Genomic DNA, 17,634 nt, shown 5'->3' with positions numbered 1-17,634 from the left:
CCCAATGGCTCACCCTGGGGACTGTCATCCTGGCCCGGCTCCTCTCACTGTGTGGGCCCCCCATGCCCCTCTCTCTTTTTATTTATTCATTTATTTTATTTATTTATTTATTTTTGTTTCTTATCTTTTTAAAATATATATATATATGTATATTAGATTGATTTCAGAGAGGAAAAAAGAGAGAGAGAAACATCAATGATGAGAGAGCATCATGGATCAGCTGCCTCCTGCACTCCCTACATTGGGGATCGAGCCCACAACCTGGGCATGTGCCCCGACCGGGAATTGAACCGTGACCTGTTGGTTCATAGGTGGACGCTCAACCACTGAGCCCTGCCGGCCGGGCTGTTCTTGTATCTTAACCCAGAGGTGCATCAGGGCCGGGCCCCGGTCCTGCTTAACAGGAGACCCTAGGCCAGTGATGGCGAACCTTCTGAGCTCAGCGTGTCAGCATTTTGAAAAACCCTAACTTAGCTCTGGTGCCGTGTCACATATAGACATTTTTTTGATATTTGCAACCATAGTAAAACAAAGACTTATATTTTTGATATTTATTTTATATATTTAAATGCCATTTAACGAAGAAAAATCAACCAAAAAAATGAGTTTGCAGGTCACCTCTGACACGCGTGTCACAAGTTCGCCATCGCTGTCCTAGGACGTCCCTCGTTCACTCGACAAACTTACTGAAGTCTGTCCTGCTGCAGAGTCTGGGCTTTACCCCTTGTTCAGCGAACAGCTGTGCTATTCTTTCCCTCCTGACATTCTGACGGAACTGCAGACCCGGGAAAGGTCACGTGACAGCATGAGGTCCCGGCACCCTCCCCCGAGGGCCCGCATGCCCTCGGGACGATGCACTTTCTCCTCTTTTCTCTCCACTTCCCGGTTTCCCTGGCCTCTGAGAGGAGTCGAGAACATGATGTTCTTCACTCCGAAACCATTCAGTGTTTTGAAAACCAGACATCCGCTTGCATAACCCCTGTCTGGCTGTCAAGGCCAGGATGAGCCCCCACACGTCCTCACACACCCCGTGCTCACACCCCACTCGGACTCGCCAGTTTCCCATACGCCCGCTCTAGCCAGAGAACATTCCAGACCACGTGTTACCAGCTGCCCTGTCTCCTTCGTCGTCGGCATCGTGTCCCCTTCGCCTGCAGTTACCCGGCCTTTCTTGTCTTTAATGACACCGACATTTTGACCTTTATTTTGTCCAACGTCCCACAAGCTGCTCTAAGGTTCCCTTTACCTTCTCAGAACAGCATCCCCTGAGTTTCAAAGTGCATTTCAAAGTTCCATATTCTGCGGGTAACGTAGTCCTATAGGCAACAGTGGTCTCCTCCTCTCCCTCCGCCCCTCCCTCTGTGTCCTCTGTCTTTCCCCCGCCCCCCGACCTCACGGAGCACACGCGTGTTTGTGCGGGTTTGTGTGGGGAGCCTGGGAACACCGTGGGGCTTGTGTGAGGAGCTGAGTGTGTGGAGGGATCCATTCCGCCTGCACCATCACGCCGGCCTTGGGTGAGGGTGGCGGGGGGACATTTTGGGGTTGGGCTTTGCAGGCGGTCCAAGAGCCCGTCTCCCCAGGCTGCTGTGACCCGCTGCGTCTGTCCCAGCCCCTGCTCCGAGCGCCTGCTGCTGGGCAGGCGAGGCTCCCTGGGAGGCAGGATGTTTGGTTTTGTTTGTTACCTGGGGCCTTCACTGCGGGGCACCCAGTAGGTGTGCAGGGACTGTCGTCGAGGGAGCGCAGTGGGTCTTTCTGGGCGGCGCCGTGGGAGTGCGGTGTGAAGGGAGGCCTCTGTCCCTCCAGGCTGGACAGCGTGCTTTTCCTCGATGAGGACGAGGGGGCCTTCTTCAGCAGAGAGGGCCGCTTCTCCGAGGAGGACGCCCGGCGGCTGCTGAGCAGGACGTCGGGCGCGGACATCTGCACGGCGTACAGCTTGGGTAGGTGGGTGCGGCCCGACCAGGGGCCCGGGGCTGGGCCCAGGCCGCCGCCTCCCAGACCCGCTCCCGGGTCACCTCCCCCCGCACGCGGGCTTTTCCTGAGGCCGTGTAGAGGGAGAGGGCGGAGGCGTGTCCCCAGCGACGGAAGGAAACGGATGGGACGAGGCCAGGACAGACTGGCCAGTCGCTGCACTGGTCACGAATGTCACCCACGGCTTCATCCCCCTGGATGGAGATAGACACGCGTGGGTGCACGCCTGCATGGATGCACAGATACACATGCACATGTTCTACACATGCCTGCACACGCATATGCATACACGCCCACATGAAGACATACACACACACACATCTGCCTGCTGCAAACATGTGTAGCAAGACCTTTCCCACCAGCAGCCGGTGAGAACCCCGCCCACGCAGGCCTGCTCCTCTCTGAGCGGCGCTCACACCGGCCTGGGAGCAGCAAGGCCTCCGCCAGCCTGGCGAGCGGCCTCTCCTCTTTCCCAGGACCCCACACTGGGGCCCTGGTTCGGGGGAGGCGTCGGGGTCAGCTCTCCCTGCCGGCCGCCACGCGGTCTCCCAGGGGCTGTCACTTGGCAGGTCTCTGTTCAGCTCGTTCTCGTGTGGTTTCTGTGGCAGCCAGCGAGCTGCTAGTGTACCCACTTCACAGAGGGGGACACTGAGGCTTGGGGGTGCGCTGCCCCTGGGGTGAGGGGAGCGCCCTGTTCCCTGGGAGAGCCGGCAGCCTCGAGGGTGGAAGCCACAGCCCCTCGTGGGAGGCAGCCCTGCAGGGGTGCGGTGGGGGCAGGCCCTGGGAGGCGTGGCTTCTCGGCCCCTCAACAGTGGGCCTGAGCCCCACTGCCCCTCGCCGGCGCTGGAGTTGGGAGTGTCACCATCCGGGGGTCACCACCTCTGCAGGACATGGCCCGGGGTCAGAGGGCACTGGCCAGAGGCTGACCCTTCTCTCCTCCCCTTTCAGACAGACTCGGAGAAACTGAGGCTGAGCCGTCAGAAGAGCAAGGTGGGTTCCTCCACGCGGCACGGGCTCCTCCGGTCACGGCTGGGCCTCGGGGCTGACGCGGGCAGAGGCTGCGGAGCTGGGCACCTGTGGGTGCTGGGCACGGCCCTCACTCCTCCTTGGGGAGCGTTAAGGGAGGGGGTCCTGCCCTGGAGGCTGGAGGAGGTGCCGGTGGAGCTTCCTCCACTGTGGCAACGGGTCCCAGCAGACATGCCAGCCTCCTGCCCTGCCCCCACCATGCCCGAGCCCATGCCCGGCCCCCGCGCTGTCCCATGCTAAGGTGGGTCCCCTCCATGCCTGCCCCCCACACTGTCCCCTGCTAAGGTGGGTCCCCTCCATGCCTGCCCCCCACACTGTCCCCTGATAAGGTGGGTCCCCTCCATGCCTGCCCCCCACACTGTCCCCTGATAAGGTGGGTCCCCTCCATGCCTGCCCCCCACACTGTCCCCTGCTAAGGTGGGTCCCCTCCATGCCCGGCCCCCCACACTGTTCCCTGCTAAGGTGGTGTCCCCTCTATGCCCGGCCCCCCACACTGTCCCCTGCTAAGGTGGGTCCCCTCCATGCCCGGCCCCCCACACTGTCCCCAGCTAAGGTGGGTCCCCTCCATGCCCGGCCCCCCACACTGTCCCCTGCTAAGGTGGGTCCCCTCCATGCCCGCCCCCCACACTGTCCCCTGCTAAGGTGGGTCCCCTCCATGCCCGGCCCCCCACACTGTCCCCAGCTAAGGTGGGTCCCCTCCATGCCCGGCCCCCCACACTGTCCCCAGCTAAGGTGGGTCCCCTCCATGCCCGCCCCTGGGTCCCTTCGCACCGCCCGAAGCAGCTAATGGTCCCATAGGCTCTGCTTAAGGGTGAAGCGGGCGCTGACTTTGGAGCCTTATGTTCAGAAGTAAGTCCCTCGGGGGCCCTGCTCCCGCCCAGAGGGGCCGGTCCAGGGAGAAGCCCTCCTCTCTCCACCTCCACCTCCTCCCAGCAGGGGGTCCGCACGGGCGAGGCCCAGACGTAACGCCAAGGCCCCTTTGAGGGCCCCGAGAGCAGGCCCCATCGGAGCACAAACACGGGGGGCCGCTTTGGGGTGTCGGTGAGAACGCCCCTCCCCCGGGTCGGTCCCAGGGCGCCCTCTGAGCCTCGGGGGGTGAGGACAGGAAGACGCTGCGGGCTCCCTGCCCGGAGGAGGGGGTTCACACCCCGCGAGCCCCAGGAGCACAGGCCGGGAGGGCCCTGTGGCCTCGCCAACCCGGGTGTTTTCTTAGCAAATCGAATGTCTAGTCGAGTCGGACGCCGGCCAGCGAGCCACACGCCCTGCATTGACGCCCGACCGCGCGGCCAACAGGCCCCGCCAGCCCGGGGCCCTTCACACGCGGATCGAGACAGAGGCGCCTTTGCTGCTTCTCTCCTCCCAGCCTTTCCCCACCGTGTTTTCCCGACAGGAAACGGGCGTGTTGGCTCTGCGACTGGACTAGCTTTCGGGCCTGGCTCTTTCCACAGCCAACAGTCCCCGGTCCCCATGTTCTCCAGCCCCCGCCCTTTCTCTCCTTAACCCTCTAGAGACCGTGGCCTCCGCTTCTCAAACCCTTTAGGGCGAAGTGGAGCCTGGGGTGGGGCCGCTCCCACTCTTTCAGGGTGGAAGTCGTCCCAGGAGAGAAAGGGGCCTTCCCCCCAGGGCCGGTTCTCTCAGTCCCGTGGCTCTCTCAATTCTGTGGCCGGTTCTCTCAGTCCCATGGCTGGTTCTCTCAGTTCCGTGGCTGGCTCTCTCAGTTCCGTGGCTGGCTCTCTCAGTTCCGTGGCTGGCTCTCTCAGTTCCGTGGCTGGCTCTCTCAGTTCCATGGCTGGCTCATTTCCACGCCTGGCTCTCTCAGTCCCGTGGCTGGCTCGGTTCCGTGGCTGGCTCTCTCAGTCCCGTGGCTGGCTTTAGAGCTCAGGCTAATCCCTTCCTCTGATTGGCTCTAGATGATGTCACAGGATTGTTGCACCTGACTGGAGACACATGGGCAGTTGCAGCACTGAATGGGTGTCCCACTGAGTGGCTTTGAAGGGAAAGGGGTCTCTGTGTGGTCACAGAGCGAGGACACTAGTCTCCTGCCACTGTTTTCAAACAGGGAAGAATAAGAAAAGGCCGGACTGACCTGTGTTCTCCCTGTAACCATACGACTGTGCTCCCACTGTGCGCTGAGCTCCCACTGTGTGCTGGGCGCTGGGCATTTCCTGGGGAAGCAGTATCTGCCAAATGCCACCACAGGGACGCTGCGCCTGGGAAGGGACATCCCTGCCCCATGCTGCCCCAGACTCTAATCCATCTGGTGTTTTGGTAACTTGCAGAAATGCCTCTGCCTGGCCTGCACCCAGAGCCACATGAGACCCTGCAGAAGGTGAAGAAGGTTCTAGAACAATGTAAGTCCCACCACAGCTGCCCTGAGGAGCCAGTGTCCTGGGGTCTCCAATCAGCGTCCAGTGGAGCGAGCTCACCGGACACCGAGGAGCCCTCCTTCTGCCTGGACGCGGAGGACGACTGGGCCGACCCGGAGGCCCTGGGCTCCCTGTTGCGGTTCCTGGACGCTCCTGGGTACGAGCCCGCCTTCCGTGGCCTGTACGACGCCTCCCTGCCGGGGCTCGGCACCATGTTCTGTGGCTTCGCCGACGAGGAGGAGCTGGCTGGGCGCCTGGCCCAGGCCCGGGGGGTGGCCAAGAAGGCGGACCTCCCCATGGCCCTGGCCAGGCTCTGCTTCCTGCTGGGGCGGCTGTGCGTGCGGAGGCTCAAGCTGTCCCAGGCGCGCGTGTACTTCGAGGAGGCCCTGGGGGCCCTGGGCGGCCACTTCGGGGACCTCTTCCTGGTGGTGGCCCTGTATGCCAACCTGGCCACCGTCCACCTGAGGCAGAGCAACAGGGACAAGTGCGGGCAGGTGGTGCCCAAAGCCTGCGCCCTGCTCCTGGGGACGCCGGGCCACGTCTGCAGCACCGAGGCCGAGGAGGAGCTCCTGCGGCTCGCCCTGCGCAGGGCCGTGGGCGCCGGCAGCCCGCAGGCCGAGGCCCGCGCCTGCTTCCTGCTGGCCCGGCACCAGGTGCACCTCAAGCAGCCCGAGGCGGCCCTGCCCTTCCTGGAGAGGCTGCTGCTGCTGCACGGGGCCCTGGGGCGCCCGGACGCCGCGTGGCCCGCAGACGGCTACCTGCTCCTGGCCGACATCTACAGCCGGAAGTGCCTGCCGCACCTGGCGCTCAGCTGCATCCGCGTGGCCTCGCTGCGGGCGCGGGGCTCGCTGGCCAGCTCGCTGCGGAGCGTGGACCTGGTCCTGCGGAACACGCCGCAGCCCCCGCGCCTCCCCTCGCAGATCGCGCACTACCTCCGGCAGGCGCTGGCCGCCCCGGCCCCCGGCCCGGCCCCCGCGTGGCGCGGGCCCCTCTACGCCAGCCTGGCCCAGCTGCACAGCCTCCACCGGCAGCACGGCCGGGCCATCGCCTTCCTGACGCAGGCGCTGGAAGCGGACGCCGAGACGGGGGGCCGCCGGGTCGTGGACGACCTGGTGGCCCTGGCCTGGCTGCACGTGCTGCACGGGCAGAGCCCGGTGGCCCTGGGCATCCTGCAGGCGGTCCTGGACGCGGCCGTGGCCGGCGTGGACCAGGAGGGCGTGGTCGCCAACATGATGGCCCTCGCCCTGAAGAGGACGGGCAGGACGCGGCTGGCAGCCGAGGGCTACTTCCGCGCCCTGCGCATCGCCCGGCGCCTGGGTCAGCAGCGGAACCAGGCGGTGGCCCTGGCCAACTTCGGGGCGCTGTGCCTGCAGGCGGGGGCCCGCGGGCTGGCCCAGCACTACCTCCTGGAGGCCGTGAGGCTCTTCTCAGGGCTGCCCAGCGGCGAGTGCAGCCGGGACTTCACCCACGTGCTCCTGCAGCTGGGCCACCTGTACACGCGCCGGGCCCTCGCCCAGCAGGGCAAGTGCTACTACGAGTGGGCCTTCCTGGTCGCCGCGGAGACGGGCAACCTGGAGAGTAAGTGCCGCCCAGCCCCGCGCTCACTTCCTGGAAAGAGCGTGTTCTCTTTCCATCTCCGGCCAGAGCACCTGGGGTGTGAGAGTCACAGGCGGGCGGTGGTTTTTCCGCCGCCGACAACGCTGAGTAATGGAAACCACGAGCTGTTTGCCGGCGCCGAGGCCGCTCCCACACCGGGCCGGACGGGCAGGGCCCCCGCTCGTCTCTGTCTGCCTGGGGCGTGTCTGCCCATAGCCCGAGCAACCCCACCGTCGTGGGCATAGCCCAGGCCGGGCAGGAGGGGCTGGGCACAGAGGAGCCCGGGGCCTTGAACGTGGGTGATTTGGCCGGTGGCTTCCTCTAGGCTTCCGCCAGCCCTGCCCGCCGGACGCCTCCCGGGTGGCGGGCGGTTCCCAGGGCTGAGGAGCCGCTGGCTGTATTAACAGCCCCTCGCTGTGTGGGTACACCGGCTCTGTGCCGGCTCCACATGCAAACGCGACCTGAGTGGGTCTTGTGGGAAGCAGTGACCAGCTCACAAAGTGGTCCTCGGGGTGGCGGGGGCAGCTCCTGGCCCCGACGTGGGGGCCAGGGGAGTCTGTGTGGTCTGGGACCCGAGGGTCAGGAGGGTTTAGCCAGGCATTAGGTGGGCGGCGGGGAGAGCTGGCAGCAGGCACGGCTTATACGAAGGCCCTGGGTAGGTGAGCTGGGCTGTGCATTGAGGCGCAAGGTCTGGGTGGGATGGGTGGTGGGTGGTGAGAACCTCGATCAGGGACCAGGCAGGGCAGGGGACCCCACGCTGCAGTGCGGCATTCCCTGAGGGCACAGGGGAGCCACCGCGGGCTGTAGCACCCTCACCGAGGCCGGCAGGGGGCCCTCTGAACCTCAGGGAAGAACCAAGGGGGGTGGGGCCTGGGGACTTGTGGCCTCAGGTCGGGCAGTGCTTGCCAGGGGCCTCCCAGAAACCTCCTGTGGGCCCCCAGGGCACTCGGGGATTCAGAGTTGGGGGACCTGGGGATCATGTTGTTACCCCCTTACTGAACAGCACGAAGACCCAGGCTGGGAGGTACCCAGGGCCGCCAGCGCTCACTCGGGCCCCTTTTGAGGCTGTTCCAGCCGCCTGTGCCCTTCAGGCGTTTGTCCATCTCCACCTGCAGACCTGGCCAGTCTGCGAAAGCTGTGTCCACGCCGTTATCTTGCCAAGGAGCGGCCTTTGGCTTCACTGACTTCCCTGCTGCTTCGCTGGTGTCTGTCTTTTTTACCGTCTTCCGGATCTTAACCTTCCTTCCCTTTGCTTGCTCTGCCCCTGGTTCACTCCTCTTCTTCTAGCTTCTCGGAGTGGAAGTTGGGAGGTTTTTACTTGAAATGTTCTTCTCTCTAAAGACATTTACAGGCATAAGCCTCCGTGGGCTGCTCTCGCCGCGTCCTGTGTGTGTGCCTCATGCTCTGTCTCCGCTCATCTCCGCACATCTCCCCGTCTCCGGCCCTGTGCTTCCTGGGCCCCTGGGTGCTGAGGAATTTGTTCACTTCCACGTATCTGTGAATTTCCCAAACTTCCTTCTGTTTGTTTATTTATTCTAAATATATTTTCATTGATTTCAGAGAGGAAAGGAGAGGGAGAGAGAGATGGAAACATCAATGATGAGAGAGGATCACTGATCGGCTGCCTCCTGCATGCCCCCTACTGGGGATCAAGCCCGCAACCTGGGCATGTGCTCTGACTGGAATCAAACCTGGGACCCTTCAGTCCGCAGGCCGACGCTCTATCCACTGAGCCACACCATTCAGGGCTGTTAATTATTTTTTACTTTATTTTTATTGTTGACAGATGTCCCCCATTTCCCTCCCCCTTTGCCCACCTCCACCCAGCGCCCCCCCCTCACCTGCCCCTCCAATCTGGCCATCACCACGCTATTGTCTGTGTGTCCAAGGGCTGTGCATATAGGTTCTTCAGGTCATTTTTTTCAAAATATGTTTTTCTTGATTTCAGAGAGAGGAAGGGAGAGAGAAAGAGAGAGAGAAACATCAATGATGAGAGAGAAACGCTGATTGGCTGCCCCCTGCTGGGGATGGAGCCCACAACCAGGGCATGCGCCCTGACCGGGAATTGAACCATGTCCTCCCGGTCATGGGTTGATGCTCAGCCACTGGGCCCCTCCGGCCGGGCTTCGGGTCATGTTTACAGGGAAAGCGCTAGCCGTCCCAGGCCCCTCTCGGAGGGTGAGGCAGGCGGTGGCCGGGAGCCGACTTCCTGAGGGAGCTTTGGCTCCGGATGCCGGCCGCTGGATCTGAATCCCGTCTCCACTGCCTGTCGGGACTCAGCTTGGACTCAGTGTGCCACCTGCAACATGGGGGTGCAGGGGCCCAGCCTCGCCAGCTCAGGGTGGCGAGCTGTCGGCCGGGAGGAGCGGTCGGTGCCGCGGGAGGGCCTGGCCAGGACCCCAGCCTGGGGCTTATAAAAACGGGGACGCCATCCTGCCTGGCCCCAGTGTGTGACCTTGAATAGGGTACTCGGCCTGTGTGGGCTCAGTGTCCAATCTGCGGTGAGCCCCTCAGAGGGCGGGAGAGGCGGGCACACAGCAGGGGCCTGTGAGCCCCCAAACCCGCTGCAGCCAGTGCCGCAGCCTCTTCCCTGTCTCCCCGCCCAGGCCAGCTGCGTGCCGTCCAGCGGCTGTGCCACTTCTACAGCTCGGTCAGGCCCCGCAGGGCCCAGTGCGTCGTCTACCACGAGTTCCAGCTCGCGCTGGCCCGCCGGGCCGCTGACAAGGCGCTGGAGGGGCAGCTCCTGGAGACCATCAGCCGGCTCTACCTGTCCCTGGGCACCGAGCGGTGAGGCTCCGCGGGCACCGGGGCGGCCGGGACCAGAGGCTACGCCAGCCGCCCGGGGGGCCCTCCCGGGGACGCTCCTTCCCTAGCGCCTGGGGGAGGACGCACCAGCCGCCCCGGTGTCACTCTGACCATTGCTTCCGCTTCCAGGGCCTACAGGTCAGCGCTGGACTACACCAAGCGCAGCCTGGGCATCTTCATCGACCTCCAGGAGAAGGAGAAGGAGGCGCATGCCTGGCTGCAGGCGGGCAAGATCTACTACCTGCTCCGGCAGAACGAGCTGGTGGACCTGTACATCCAGGTGGGCGGGGCGGGCACCTGTACATCCAGGTGGGCGGGGCGGGCACCTGTACATCCAGGTGGGCGGGGCGGGCACCTGTACGTCCAGGTGGGCGGGGCGGGCACCTGTACATCCAGGTGGGCGGGGCGGGCACCTGTGCCTCCAGGGGGCAGGGCTGGGCACCTGTGCCTCCAGGGGGTGGGGTATACACCTGTGCATGGGGGGGGGGGCACCTGTGCCTCCAGGGGGGAGCGTGGGTCTACGCACTCACTCACTCATTCCTAAGCCACTGCTGAGCTGTGTGCCAGGTGCCTGTGCCGTCTCCCCATGCCCCTGACCACTGCTGCCAGCATCTCCCAGCATCTCAGCTCCCAGGGGCAGAGGCATCTGCCCCTCGCAGAGCCCCCACCAGGTTGGCACCCAGCAAGTGCTGAGCCACGTGCACACTGTGCCCACGCAGCCGCACACGGGAGACCTTGCCCCAGCAGCACAGGCACGTGTGCTTTAAACAGGACGCGATGGGGGCGAACCGGGAGGCTCCTGGTCCTTGCGAGGTTGTTCCTTTCTGAGCACCTGAGGCACCTCCCTGGCCAGGGGTCAAGGCCCCCGGGTGAGGGGCTGCGGCTGAAGGGCTGTGGCAGGGTGGAGGTGCAGAGGAGTGGGAGGGCAGGCTCCTGCCCGCCTGGGTCACTGAGGCTGTGTGAGTGGCAGCGAGGGGGCAGTGCCCACTGGGAGGGGCGCCCAGGCAGCAGGATGCAGGCGCCAAGGCCCAGAGGTGCACAGATTTCGGGGCTGCGAGCAATTGGGTGTGGCCGGGCTGCAGGCAGGGGCTAGTCCATCATTCACTCAGCGGTATTGAGCACCTACTGTGCGCCAGGTACTGTGCCAGGCCCCAGATGCAGCAGAGAAGCCGACAGCCTTAGTCCTCTGGTGGGAGAGGTGGGCAGACGTGTGCCATCAGGGGAGCGAAGGGGGCAGAGGGAAAGTAATGGGGTGGAGGGGCAGGAGTGAGAGCCCCGTGAGGCCAGAGCGGAGGACGCATGGGCCAGGCGTGGCCTGGATTCAGGGCCGCTCTGACTGTGCCCAGCTCCTCAGCAGTCCCTACCTGCCGGCTCCGAGCCTTCACTGACCAGCCTCCCCAGGGGACTCGGCTGGAATGATCATCTCCCCCAGTGGGAGACAAGGACCCCAAAATGCACAGGATCTGTCCCTCCTGGGGTGTGAGAGGGACGAGGCCCAAAGCACTCGTTGGGCAGCTCGAGGGCCCCAGGGTGGCCGGGACGTGCTGTGAGGTCCCCGCTGGTGGGACGGCCACCTGCCCCGCTGGAGCGCTGTGGGTCTCACAGGCCCGCATCCCCACAGGTGGCCCAGAACGCGGCCCTGTACACGGGGGACCCCAACCTGGGGCTGGAGCTGTTCGAGGCGGCCGGAGACATCTTCTTCAACGGGGCCTGGGAGCGGGAGAAAGCTGTGTCCTTCTACAGGGTGAGGCCGGGCAGGGCGGGGGCCTCAGTGGGCGTCCCTGGGCGGGCGGAGGCGCAGGCACAGCGGAGCGGCCTCCCAGGAGGCGGGATCACCCTCTGCATGGTCTGGGATAGTCATGACCCCACCCCCACCCCAACCTAGAGGGACAGAGAAGGGACGTACTGTCCGAGGGTCACAGGCAGCTCCCAGTTCGCAGCACGCATCCCTGTCATCTCCAACAACCCAGAGTGCATCTGTGCCCATTTTACAGATGAGGAAACTGAGGCTCAGAGGGGAGCACAGGGGTGTGCCACAGGACACGGCATATCAGTGGGAAGATCAGGCCCAGGGCCCAGGCTTCTCCCCTCCCATCTGCCCAGCTCCTGGTGTGCGGCCCAGCCGCAGGTTCAGATAGATGTGGCATTTGCAAAGCCCCAAGGGGTGTTGGGCGCTCCTGGTCAGGCCCTTGGGGCCCAGGAGGGGAGGGTCAGGCTAAGGTTATGCCGTGTAGACAGATGGGCTGCAGGCCACACCCCAGCTGCTCACGGCCAGTGGCCTGCGGTGGCAGGGCCTCTCGGAGCTGGCCTTTCTCTCAGGGACAGAGCTGTGTAAGGACCCAGGGGCAGTGGGCGGGCAGCTCCCAGGGCGGGGGCAGGGGCACTGAGAAGGGTCCTGGGTGTGGGCAGGCCAAGGCGGGAGGAGGCCTGACCCACTTACCTGCTCGGGCAGGACCGGGCGCTGCCCCTGGCCGTGACCACAGGGAAGCAGGAGGCGGAGCTTCGTCTGTGCAACAAGCTGGTGGCGCTGCTGGCGGAGCTGGGCCTGCAGCAGGAGGGCCTGGAGTTTGCCCACATGGCCCTGGCACTCAGCATCACCCTGGGTGAGCCCCACACCCCTGGCCCGGGCCTCCGCCTCGGACATCGGGAGGGCGGGGTGAAGGTGGCAGAGGCAGACCCAGGCCCGTGTGGGGCCTCAGGAATGTCGCGCTGCGGCTGTGGCCTCCTGCCTCGGTCCCTCGCCACCTGCTGCCAGATGCTCCGGCTTCTCACCGGTCCCTGGCGGTGCCCGCCACAGGCCGCCCCTTCCCTGCACTCGGCTAGCACCGCTGTCCTCGGCTCCTGGAACCTCAGGCCCCTTTCCAGGCTCTGGTCCCTCGGTGCCGGGCATCCCTGTGTCCGGTCACCTAACTGAGCTGTCCCAGGCCTCGGTCTCCCCCAAGATGGAAGCCCCGAGAGGGCCAGGTGCACAGTGGGTGTGAAATGGGGTTCCCGTGCTGGCCCCACAGCGCCCCCTGGGGGAGGGACCCGGGCACAGCCTGGTCTGATGACACCCTTGGGATGGGGCGGGGCCACTGCTGATACCCAGGAGGGTCAGCGATCATGTCTGAGGTTGCCCAGAGTCCGGGGTCTGTGAGTGCAGCCTGCATGACCTTTGGGGTCTCCTAGTCAAAATAGCAACCCAGGCACCCCAGGCGGCTATGTCAGGCTTGGAGGGGGGCCTCCAAATCCCCAACTTGGCCACATCCCCAAGACGGGCTGGGAACAGGCGCCATTGGGCCCACTTCACAGATGGGAAGAGTGAGTCTCCAGATGGGAGGTGACGGGCGGGAGCTCTGAGGCGGCTCTGACCAGCCGGGGCCGCCGCCCCACGCAGCCTGTCCTCAGGCAGGGCCCTCCCTCTGTCCCCCAGGAGACCGTCTGAATGAGCGCGTGGCCTACCACCGGCTGGCCGCCCTGCACCAGCGGCTGGGCCACGGCGAGCTGGCCGAGCACTTCTACCTCAAGGCGCTCTCGCTCTGCAGCTCGCCGCTCGAGTTCGACGAGGAGACGCTGTACTACGTGAAGGTGTACCTGGTGCTGGGCGACATCATCTTCTATGACCTGAAGGTGGGCGCCGGGCGGGGCTGCGGGGCTCGGGGTGGGGGCCATCGCCCGCCCGGGTGGGTGGCTACTCAGACCCCCGAGGCCTGGGCCAGGTCCTCAGTCCCAGGGCGTCCAGGCTCTGGAAGCTCCCGGCCCAGTCGTGAGGAGCAGGTGGGGCTCAGCAGATGCCTCAGCCATGAGGTCAGCCACGCCCTTCAGAGCTCTGGGTCAGTGGAGGCTGACGTGTGAACAGATGACAGCGGCCTTTGCTTTGCATAAAGGACCAGATGGAGTACAGTCGGGGGGCCTCCTGGAGGAGGTGACTGTGAGGCTGAGTCTAGATAGTCAAGCAGGAACTCAGGATGGCCACAAAAATGTGGGAGGGGAAAAGCGTCTTTGGGGAGAGAAGGAGGAGCTCACCGCTACCCCATGATGCAAGATGCAACCCAAATCCTGGCCCCTCTTCCAGGAAGCCTGCCAGCCTGTGCAGAGCTCCCCCTGGTCTCGGGGGACCCTTGAGCCCTCATGTCCCTGCAAATGCCCCATCTCCCGGCCAGGACCCCTTCGACGCGGCCGGGTACTACCAGCTGGCGCTGGCGGCTGCCGTGGACCTGGGCAACAAGAAGGCCCAGATGAAGATCTACACGCGCCTGGCCACCATCTACCACAACTTCCTGCTGGACCGCGAGAAGTCCCTCTTCTTCTACCAGAAGGCCCGCACCTTCGCCTCCGAGCTCAACCTCCGCAGGGTCAGCCTGGCCCCGCCACGGTGCTGGGGGCGCGCACCCTGGCTGGCCTCCGGCCACCCGCCCTGACCCGCCCCGAGGCCCGAGCTGGCGGAGTGCGTCCTGGCGGCACGTTTTCCGGGGAACAAAGGAGGCGGCCAAGCGGCAATAAATGTCCTGCAGTCACCTCCTCAAGTCTGCAGGCCCCTCCCTGCGGCCTCCTGGGGAGGGCCCAGGGCCGGGCCCACCCTGGGGGCCACCTGCGGCTGCACCCCATCCTCGGCTCTAAGTGGGTCATCTGTGAGCCCGGCAGACCCAGGCGGGTCCCCTGCCAGCCACTCATGGCGGCGTGGCCTTGGGCAAGTTCCTTCCCGGCTCCCCTCCCGGAGCCCCCACTGTGTGTCCGCCTTGAATTTAAGCCTCCGGTGAGGTCGGACTGCGGTGTCCCCTTTTACAGCTGAAGAAAGAGAGGACCAGAGAGGACACAGCAGGTAGGGAGGGAGGGCCATGTGGGGTCCGCTGCTGGGCCGTCCACCCCTGCCCTGCCCACCTGCTCCCCCGCAGGCCGCCAGGGCAGGAACCCAGGCATCCCCTTGAAATCCTCTCCCCGACTCACAGGCAGGGAACCGAGGCTCAGAGAGGGGTGCCAGGTGCTTCTCACCGCACGGCTCTCTTCTGGCCCCTCTTCTTTCTTGAACTTATTTTGTTAATGAGGTGAAATTCACATAATATAGATGTAACGATTCCAAGTGGCCTGTCAGTGGGTTTTGTCATTCACGATGCCCTGCATCCACCGCCTCTGTCTCTTGTCATCCGCCCGAGGAAGCCCGTCCCCCTGGACCCCTCTCCCAGGCCCCTCATGGAACAAAAGGGGAACCCGAGGCCTGGGGCGGGACTCGCGGGGGGCAGAGCACGAGCCTGGGCATGTAATGCGCTCAGGATGGTGGCAGAGCGGGAGGCCCCAGGGCAGGCGGGAAGAGCCACCAGGCTTCCTTCCTCTGCTCCTGGAGCCCAGAGCCTGCCCCCAGGCCTCTCCCACCAGGGGGCAGCAGAGAGCTTTCCAGAACCCAGGCCAGGGTGAGGGCCTGGGGCCCAGCAGAGCTGTTGACAAACCTTCTAGGCTTGACCTCAATCTGCCTTCTCGGGGCTGGTTTGAAAGCGGGGAGGAGGCCGCGCAGTAATTGAAACCAGGAAGCCCTGGGCAGCGCCCGTCACAATTGCACGGTCTCTGAGTCGCCGGCCGCCAGGCAGCGCCAGGCCGGGCCTGCAGCCACGGGGGCACTGGCGTGGGACCCAGGCCGTCCGCAAACAGCCTGCCTCGGGCCACGGGGCCTCGGAAGCCGGGCCCCCCGTCCTTCCACAGACTTCCGTCCCCCTGCCACGGGGGCACCGGCCGACAGGGACCCGCGGCTCTCGGCGGCAGACCTGGAGGTGCAGAGGGAGGCTCGGTCCTGCTCCCCCTGGGCTCAGACTCAAGCCCCCACCTCAGGCTGTGGGTTTGTGGGAAGAGCTTATTTCTCTGAGTCCAGTTGGTTACGACACGCGCGATAGACCCTGTACCGGGTGGAGCGAGGGTTAGAGCTGCCGGCCCAGCTGGGCTCCGGGCGGCCTGCGGCCTGTTTCCTATTCACGAAGCAGTTACTCTAGGACGAGTGCCAGCACCACGGGCTCCAGACCCCGACCCAAGCGCCAGCCACTGGCCAAGCACTTCCCCACTTAGACCCTCCGTCTCTTCTTCATCTGCCACCGGAGACAGCCACTCCTCCAGGTTCTGAGGATGAAGGGACCGTGTGCCGGGCGCCGCGTGGGTGTGCGGAACGGGGCCGCCGGCCTCTGCTCTGGCCGAGGCGAGGAGCAGGCCGGGAGGGGCCAGGCGCGGCCCCGGGCCCACAGCTGGTCCCGCTTCGCCCCTTCTGAGCCCAGGGCCACGGGCATCAGCCCCCGAGGCCCTTCCTTCTGCAGAGTGGGCATGAGGTGGGCATGTGCCTGCCTCAGGGTAGGCCTTCAGCCCGCTGCACCGGTGGGCACACAGCCCGGAGCCCCACTGGCCTGGTTGTAGAAGGAGGCGCCGTGGCTCAGCGGGGTCTGTTCAGTCTCCTTCCCACACGGGCTCGCTGCGCACCTGCTGTGCACAAACCCCATTAACCCCCGCAGGCCGGCGGCAGGGCTGGGCCGGGCAGCTCCTGGAGGAGCCCCTGGGGCTGGGATGAAAGCACACTCATTGCTGGGGTCCCTGGAGGCTCTCCCACCCACCTCCCCCACAGGAGGGAAGCGCCCGCCCCGCCACAGCCCCACCCCCTGACTGCCAGGGGCTGGAGGCGCACTCAGTGTGGCCGTCTCCCCCTGCGCTCTGGCTTCCCCCGAGGAGCAGAGGCTGAGCCAGTCCAGGTGGGCCTCGGGTTTGGATAAGGAAACCGTAGCACAGAGAGGGACTGTGACTCTCCCAAGGGTGCACAGCACCTATGATCATCATCGCCATGGAGGCCCTCAGTCCTGTCACCCCCAACGATGGTGCGAGTGACAGGAGGGGGTGCCTGGGGAAGCTGATCTCTCCTGGGCAGGCTTCTCCGAGATGGCGGTGGGAGAACCTCCGGAAGGAGTGAGCTCCCTGTCAGCAGAGGATCCCAGCAGCCCACAGGGGGCCTCCCACGTGAACAGAGGTGTCTAGGTGACCGAGAGTGTGCTGGGCGCACTGGGTACCCCTCGGGCTCAGCTGTGTTGGGGGGAGCTGGGAGCCGGTGGCTGTGCTTTCCTGCCTGGGTGGGGGGCTGTTGGCCACGGGCTGTGCAGGGGGTGAAGCCTGCCTACCACAGGGTGGGGTCTGTGCAAGGCCAGGCCGGGCCTCTCTCTGACGGGGCGACCTGGAGCCCCTTCCTGCACCCGTGGCCTGCCCCCCGTGCGCCTCAGTTTCCTCATCTGTGAAAGGGGCGATGGTACTGCAGACTGAAGATGCCCACCTGGCACCCCCAGGGTCACCTCACCACCCAGGTGGAAGGCAGGGCTCTGACACGGCTCTTCAGCCCTGGCTGGTGGCTCAGCGGTCAGAGCGCTGGCCCTGTCCGCCCGCTGCTATGCTCACCCAGCCCTCACGGTCCAGACAGCACCCAAACCAGGATTTCACAACCCCTGGCTCGGGGCCCAGGCTGCAGCATCCTGGGGAGAAGGAATGCAGAGCCTGGGGTGCCTCCGGGAAACAGGGGCGTCCCTCCCGGAAGACGGATGGGCTTGCCGGCAGGGCGAGGGAAGCCCCTGGGGACCTATGAGTGGGGGCGTGAGGCTGGGGAGGGCAGGGCTGGGTTTCCAGAGAAAGGGAGGGAGGAAGACGCATGTCTCAGGCACAGGAGCAGGCCCTGCCCCGGGAGGGAGGCGGAGGTGGCCGTTGCCTCACCCGGCAGGTCACTCCTCTACACACGGGCACCCCACCTGCCCCGGGGCGGTCCTATGGGGGGGCCACCACCCCCCTGGAGCTGGCCCCAGGGGGTGGTGGCCCCCACGCTTGCGGCCTGGGTCCAGCACAAGCAGCCACACCTGTTTCCAGCTTGGGTGGGTCCGCAGCGAGTGTG

The 17,634-nt window shown here is 65.2% G+C and overlaps 1 protein-coding gene across 5 annotated transcripts in view; it reads left to right on the top strand.

The window, feature by feature from the left end:
* The window catches only part of SH3TC1 (SH3 domain and tetratricopeptide repeats 1), a 39,996-nt gene extending 25,104 nt beyond the window's left edge, over positions 1–14,892 (top strand). For 3 of the 5 annotated variants that reach the window (XM_036327858.1, XM_036327877.1, XM_036327894.1), the window contains exons 10-18: positions 1,804–1,937; positions 2,917–2,958; positions 5,274–6,938; positions 9,563–9,743; positions 9,891–10,041; positions 11,383–11,505; positions 12,214–12,364; positions 13,174–13,370; positions 13,904–14,892. In XM_036327858.1, the coding sequence (XP_036183751.1) occupies positions 1,804–1,937; positions 2,917–2,958; positions 5,274–6,938; positions 9,563–9,743; positions 9,891–10,041; positions 11,383–11,505; positions 12,214–12,364; positions 13,174–13,370; positions 13,904–14,161 (2,902 nt within the window). In that variant the 3' untranslated portion in view covers positions 14,162–14,892. The remainder of the gene's footprint in view (positions 1–1,803; positions 1,938–2,916; positions 2,959–5,273; positions 6,939–9,562; positions 9,744–9,890; positions 10,042–11,382; positions 11,506–12,213; positions 12,365–13,173; positions 13,371–13,903) is intronic. The other 2 variants (XM_036327866.1, XM_036327884.1) reach the window with 1 other exon arrangement.
* Positions 14,893–17,634: the final 2,742 nt, after the last annotated feature.

This window comes from Myotis myotis, unplaced genomic scaffold, assembly GCF_014108235.1.
Source record: "Myotis myotis isolate mMyoMyo1 unplaced genomic scaffold, mMyoMyo1.p scaffold_m19_p_1, whole genome shotgun sequence".
NCBI lineage: Eukaryota > Metazoa > Chordata > Mammalia > Chiroptera > Vespertilionidae > Myotis > Myotis myotis.
The sequence above is the reverse complement of the archived record's forward strand: the minus strand, read 5'-3'. Positions and strand labels throughout refer to the sequence as shown.